This window comes from Sorghum bicolor, chromosome 9, assembly GCF_000003195.3.
Source record: "Sorghum bicolor cultivar BTx623 chromosome 9, Sorghum_bicolor_NCBIv3, whole genome shotgun sequence".
NCBI classification, from domain to species: domain Eukaryota; kingdom Viridiplantae; phylum Streptophyta; class Magnoliopsida; order Poales; family Poaceae; genus Sorghum; species Sorghum bicolor.
Window position 1 is genome coordinate 4,314,194 of NC_012878.2, and position 6,739 is coordinate 4,320,932.

Genomic DNA, 6,739 nt, shown 5'->3' on the forward strand with positions numbered 1-6,739 from the left:
TGTGCTGAGATTGTATGTCACAATCATCAAACGAACGCGGTGTTCCATTTGATGAGAAAATTTGTTCTATGCCAGGACATCTTCTGCTCAACAATGAAGAACCCATATTTTCACTTTGGAAAGATGAAACACATCTGATTTCCGATCCAATTAAAATCAGGATCTATCATATGCTTGGCGAGTGCCATCAGGCTTAAATAAATACAACTATGGAAGATCTGGATAGTGCAATGCAATGCCGAGTGTGGCTGCTCAGAGAGCACACAGCAACAGTAGTCACAGCCAAGGACAGATGATAAATTCAAGGCTAGGAAAACAAATTAGATTCTCTGTCCAGCACTCAGCTGAGTAGAGCATATGGAATGGATGGATTCACATGTGACTAAATTCAATACCAACACACAAGTTATGCCTTCCCTAATCCCTAGTGGTAAATCCAACTTCGGCTGGAGAAGGAACACGTTTTACAACTTAACTAAATTGAAATCAAAGCACAACACCAGAACCTGAAGCAAACCAGACCTCTAAACCACCCAGCGTCACGGCCTAAAGGTGGATACACTTCCAGTTCAGATGCTCAAGCCTTAATAAGGGTGGGACTTACAACCAGTGAAGTTACCATTCTCCACCATTCTCCAGAACGAGAGAGATGCCACATGAAGGCAGAGCCACATTCACCCATAATTATTTCACAAGCTGGAGCAACAGAAACTCATAATTAGAGAGGGGAGGTCAAAAAAGTAGAGGCTCCAGGTACAATTGTTCCAATAGTACAGTACATTGTGGCATTGGAATGGTCCCATATTTTTTTATACATGATGAAAAGAACTAAACACGCTAAGAAAACAAACCCAAGTTTTCTCAAGACGCTATCTAGTTGTTCCTGTAACTCGTCGAGTCTCCTCCCTACAGTTATTAACACCTGAAAGGGGCCCCCGAGTCTTGCCCTAAACTCGCAGAAACAGTTGTACAGCTGATCAGAGATTATGATAGGATTATCGAGATCACCAGCCTTTCTACTTCAAGGAGACTATCCAAGTTATGCTAGTAAGGTGTTGACGGTACAGAATGAGATTGAAAATGGACACTTCCATAGTACCTTTGTAAACTACAGGTGGCCGCCCCTTAGACAATCTGGACACAGGCTGGTGTGTCAGACCTTGGACCTGCAATTGTCCGGTAGACATACAATGTCTCGACAGGGCTCTCATCTGTGAGAGAGTCCAAGGGGCATCCCCGTCGAGGATCATTCATGACCTCCACACTAAGGCGGGGCATCTTGCGTGCAAGCTGTCGGCATGCGCCCAGGGTCAGTGAGCACGTCGACATCCAAAGGGATCGCATTGTCTCCAGCTTGGCAGCATTTGCCAGCAAGGGCTTATCACCAAATGGGCAGTCCCTGATCTCTAGCTTCTTCAAGCTCTTGCAGCCCGATAGGATGTAATGCAGGCCCAAATCACTGTTCCCAGCAAAGGCAATCGAGAGCATCTCAAGACGATCAGCATGAGCCCCGATGGATTTAAATAAACTATCTGTGAGAAGGCCTGAAACAGAAAGCCGCCTAAGGCCCTTGCATGATTCCACAATGGCACTAAAACCTGCATCAAGAGGCTGGTGTGTAGTGTAGTCTGGAGTGTGAGGCTCAATGATGCATAGGCGGAAGCAAGTAAAGTTGGGCCGGTTCTTTGCAATGGTAATAAGGGCCTCATTGGTCATCCGTCTGCAGAAGTAGAGGACTGACTCCAGCATTGGGCAACTAGCAGAGACGTCAACAAGACCTCTTTCAGTTAAAGAAACCTGCTCAGCTGCATCAAAAGGAGCAGAAGGGAAGACCCGCAACTCCTGCAGTTTATTACAAGATGATGCCACAACAGCTAGACCATGGTCTTCAATCAAGTCCATCACCTGAAAATTGGAACAAAGATGTTTAGAAAAGAACCTTTAGGATATGTATGCTGATCTAAAACAAACACAAGCAATTCATCTGATAGCATTTTGTGAATGAACTGAGTCACTATAGAAAGCCTTCTACGGAGTATGTCATACTAATTACCATGTTCTATCAAAACAAGGTTCATGTTTCCCAAAAGAGAGGGGAAAAAACACTAGTTCCAGTAACTACATGTGATGCTCAAAATACAAAGTCAAGCCATGAAACCTAACTAAATGGAAGTGGTCACTGAACTAAAAGCATATGCAAAGGATCCGATATTTACTAAAATAATCAAAACAACATTTATGTAGGTAATTCCACTTCCTTGGAAATTAAGTGTCCATACACCAATGATCCAATATGCACGTGAGAGTAGAACTTTAAAGGCAATTTTCAAAACCTTATCAGCTAAGCAAAAGATGTGGATAAGGGCTGCATACCCATAAGAGCTGCAAATTTTTGCATCTGCTAATGAATTTAATCAGTTCAGGGCCTCGTACAGTAGCGTAGCTCAGATTTAGTGATGTGAGGCCCTCACATACACAGTAAAATGCTGGCAGGTATTCTGGAACGGCATCCCAAGCCCCAGAGAGCCTTCTTAAGCTTTTACAACCAGCAAATGCTGCTTCAAGCTTTGAAAAGAGATCCGGATGGTAATCCGCAGAGAATCTTCCTGTTCCAAGTTCTACAATCTGAGGAGCTTTGCGAAGGAGGTTAGCAAGCTTGTCAAGAGGTATAGCATTGTTGAGCTTGAGAGTCTTGAGATTGCAACATCTGGTTACTAGTCTTTCAAGTACAGTGATATTGACATCCCCCTCTAGGCATGAAAAATTTAGAGTTACCAAAGAAGTGAAGGATTCTGGAAAGAGACTGAGCCAATGAATAGAGCAATCCTCAATCTCATTCTCCTGAAGGTCAAGTTCTCTTAGATTTCTGCAGAGAGAGCATACCAAAATTAGGAGTTGAAAATGACAGTTCAATAGATGGTAAATCATATGTTGAAAGAACAATGAAAACTGGATCAAAGCAGCCAATAGTCAATGCTACCATTACATGAAGATTTGCAAGAGAAAACCATTGAAGGAACTAGAGGTATACTTAATTACTGCAGGCAAATCCTGAAAATTCAACTGGTTACCGAAGCTTACAAGTTCCACACATAATTAAGCAAGTTCATGAAGAATCCCATGTTGATCTAAATAAAGGAAGCAACACAGATAAACCTAGCGTTCACTGAGACCTAATATACAATCACCCCAAAGTCATGAAGGGAAACACGTGAAACATAATCTGTTAACGTGGACAATCTTTTCTGCTCAAAAGCCAAAAAAGGAGAAAGCAACAACTAATAATTGCAGATATCGAATACACGTCATATTGCTTTCCTGGTGTATCATGCAGATGCCTGGGAATAGATAGAAACACTGAACTTGCTAATTCCACCTTTTTAGGTAAAAAATGCAGAAATATTTAATTACTTGTCAGCAAAGAACCATCCAGAAGCAGATGCACCAAACTGAGGTGCTTTTATGGAATAACCAGTATAAAGCAATATTCCACAGCTTATGGCTTTCCAAATAAAAATGCTTAGTTCACAGGCAGAGCGGCATCCACGTCCATTGTTACAGGATTGGTCCAGAAATCTTTGAGAACAATCAGCAGATATAAACCAGAGGCAGCAAATAGCAAAGGGTATGGGTTTCAAATGACAAGGAATGCAAATGTGCTAAACACTGGAGTGTTTACACAAGACAACAAAGTTTTACTCACCACGTGGCATTAACATTAGTAAAATAAGCACCTAACCTAATTACTGCACGAATTTTAGGAGGTACTCCTGGGTTTCAGATTTTTTTTAAAAGAAAATGGGAGTAGCCAGTTTTTAATCGGGCCAAACATAACCTGGACCAACCTTTTGGAGGTTGCAACAACCCTTGAGAAAATTAAGGCTAAAGATAACACAGAACTAAGTTTCACCAAGTAATAAAAAAGTCAAGACAAGTATATTATGGAACCTTGTTTCTTGTACAAATACGTGTATCAGTAACATCCACAACAATTTATGCTATCCAGAACCAGTCCTCATACTGTAAATATGTACTTGTACAAATAAATATTTGGTCGAAATTCTCTTTTGTGGATGCATAAGGTGCCTGTGTATCAGAATCCAAGCAAAGACCATTATCAGGTCATCTATAGTTTAAGTGTTTCTTGTCACCCAAAAACAATACAATGACACCGCTTTGGCATGGTAAGGATCAAACTAATAAAAAAAGCAGTATCTTAGGTGTCAGATTCTCCAAGTTTAGTTTTTTGTTTCTGAAAGGTAGGCCTTTAGTAAGATCCAAATTCTTTTTGGAGATACAGCAAGCTCCACCAAAGGGTTTTTTTTTAAAACAAATCCAAAGTTTTTTTTTCTAGTGTAAATTCAACAATCACATTAATAAAGAAAAGTGAATGTTTTCCTCCATGCAAACCTTGTAGATAGGGAAAATGACAAAATACACCTAAATCAAAGATAGCAGCTGGTAAAACTCAATGACAAAAGGGGGAGGCAAGCTCAAACGCGCAGATGGGAATCTAGATGTCAAAAGCATGCTACTGTATAAAAGACTTGATTCTTCGAATCAGATATAAACCTATATCAGGACGGGAACTCACTTGAATCTCAAGCATAAATGAAAAGCAAAACAGTTCAAGTCAGATCTAGCATCTCATGAGGTGGGGGGAAGTACAATACAATTGTTTAAGTAAAAAGGTGCGTCCAATTGGTTCTAGTCTTGAAACAACCCCTATCATTTTAGTGAAAAGATAAAGGGATGCATCCATCATTGCCCAAGCAAACAGAAATGTTTATTCTGCCAAACCCACAGATCCGTGCAAGAAAGAACATCCACAGGCCAATCACTCAACAACAGTAGAATCCGGAGTCAAAGCTTCCCAAGAACAAAATAAAAGCTTACTGAGGAATCCAAGCTAAGAAAGGTCAAACTTTTGATGGTGACATGAGCAACAAAATTGTATTGAAATGCCCTGGGAATCCTTTCAGATGGAGTACAAATCACTCTTTTGAGTTTTGACACAGACAAGTAAGAATCTAAAACAGCACACTAATCTTCACATCAGGGCAAAGACTCCAGATCACAGTAGAACAAATTGAAGCTTTACCATTTGTACAGTTAACATCAAGACTAGATCAAATCTAAACCGCAGCTGACTACTACTCACAAATACTACTCAACAAGCACACACACAAAAGATCAAATGCTAAGCTCAAAATCGCTCCCAAGAAGTTCAAATCAATTTCTCCTAACCAAGATATACTTCAGATCACAAAATCCCAAAATGACACCAAAAATTGTGGGGGCTTTTATAGCTAATATAAATGGGAGGGGGAGGAGAGAAGAAACAAGAGCTTCTTTGTGAAAGATTAGATTCCTTTAAGCTCCGACGAAGAGAAACTCTCAAATCTTTGCGCAAAGGGAACCAAGAAGCACGCAAAGCCTTAGTTTGTAGCTCAAATCTCAGCCTGGATGCGCGGCCTCACCTGCAACCGGCGGCAATGGCAGCGAGCCCGGCGGTACTGAAGCCCTCGCAGGAGACGAGGCGCAGCACCTGGAAGTTTCTGAAGGAGGCGGCGATCATCTCGAGGCAGTCGTCGGTGACGACCATGCGCTTGAAGCTAATCTCCTCGAGCAGCGGCCAGCCGTCGGCGGCTGCGGCGACCCATGGCGCGGCGGCGGCGCCCCAGGCTGGCGGGACGAGCCCAAAGTCGGCGAAGTGGGGCTTGCCCTTGACCTCGACGGCGCGTACGGCCGGGAAGCGGTCGACGGCGTCCTGCGGGGACGCGGCGTAGCAGTTGGCGACGGCGAGGCGGCGGCGCGAGCGGCGCTCGGCGCGGAGCCAGGAGCGGCAGGCGGCGGCGGCGGCGCCCCGGTCCGAGTCCGCGGGGAGGAAGGAGAAGGCGTGCTCCCAGACCTCGTCCGGGAGCACGTGCCACGGCGGCGCCGTGGCGGCCGGGGCCGCGCGCGAGCCGCCGCCGCGGCCCATGGGCGCGGCGGGGGCCGTCGGATCGGGCTCTACCCGGCGGCGGGGATGGGCGCTGCTGCGGGTGGTGGCGGCGGCGGTAGGGCTCTCGCGGAGGAGAGCATCTGGCTGCTGGCCAAGCTTGGAATGGGGAGCTGAGCTGCGGCTGGGGGAAGCCTCCTGTGGTCTTCTCCTCCCTCCTCTCTCTCTCTCTCTCTCTTCTCTCTCTCCTTCTCTTTGCTGCTACTAGTATACTGGCCTCTCTTTCTCTCTCCTACTTTTTTAAAAATTTCAATTTTTTAGAGGGTTTTCAATTTTTTAGCTGCATGCATTTTTTTTTCAAGGTCTATGGCCTGTAGGGAGAAGGGGAATGAACAGTGATGGGAGTGGTGGCAGCAGAGATGGCTGTTGTTCAGTTTGGGCTTTGGGGCCATCCATGGGATTGTTTGCGGTGAACAATCATCTAGGGTAGCTTTGAGGCCATCATAGGTTTTTAGGTTTGATTGAAGTGCATGGTTCTTTATAGGTAGCAATACAGTCTACAGGAACTTTGATAATTTTTTTTGCATTTCAAAACTACTTTCTAGGTCTGGTGTGCAGGTTTTCATGGTATATACTTAAGGTTCCACCTGGCATAGTTTTAGAAAAATCTATATACTGTAATAGAGAAGTCAGGGTTGATGAAGCAAAAAATAATAATGGCTTTGTCAACTTCTGCTTCGTTTAAAGATAGATGAAAATGGCTCATCACTGCCATGGACGAAGAAGGCAGAGCCAAAG

General features: G+C 44.0%; 1 protein-coding gene across 3 annotated transcripts; it reads right to left on the bottom strand.

Moving 5' to 3' along the window:
* LOC8069501 (transport inhibitor response 1-like protein Os05g0150500) lies at positions 301 to 6,204 on the bottom strand. 3 transcript variants are annotated; one of them, XM_021447766.1, is made up of 4 exons: positions 5,481 to 6,204; positions 2,374 to 2,866; positions 1,100 to 1,905; positions 301 to 696 (listed from the first exon to the last, which is right to left on the bottom strand). In XM_021447766.1, the coding sequence occupies exons 1-3, from the start codon at positions 5,981 to 5,983 to the stop codon at positions 1,126 to 1,128; spliced, it is 1,776 nt and encodes a 591-aa protein (XP_021303441.1). In that variant the 5' UTR covers positions 5,984 to 6,204; the 3' UTR covers positions 301 to 696; positions 1,100 to 1,125. The 3 variants fall into 3 exon arrangements, with proteins under 3 accessions (XP_021303441.1, XP_021303440.1, XP_002440601.1); XM_021447765.1 differs by lacking the exon at positions 301 to 696 and adding an exon at positions 698 to 947; XM_002440556.2 differs by lacking the exon at positions 301 to 696 and having other exon boundaries at positions 698 to 1,905; positions 5,481 to 6,203.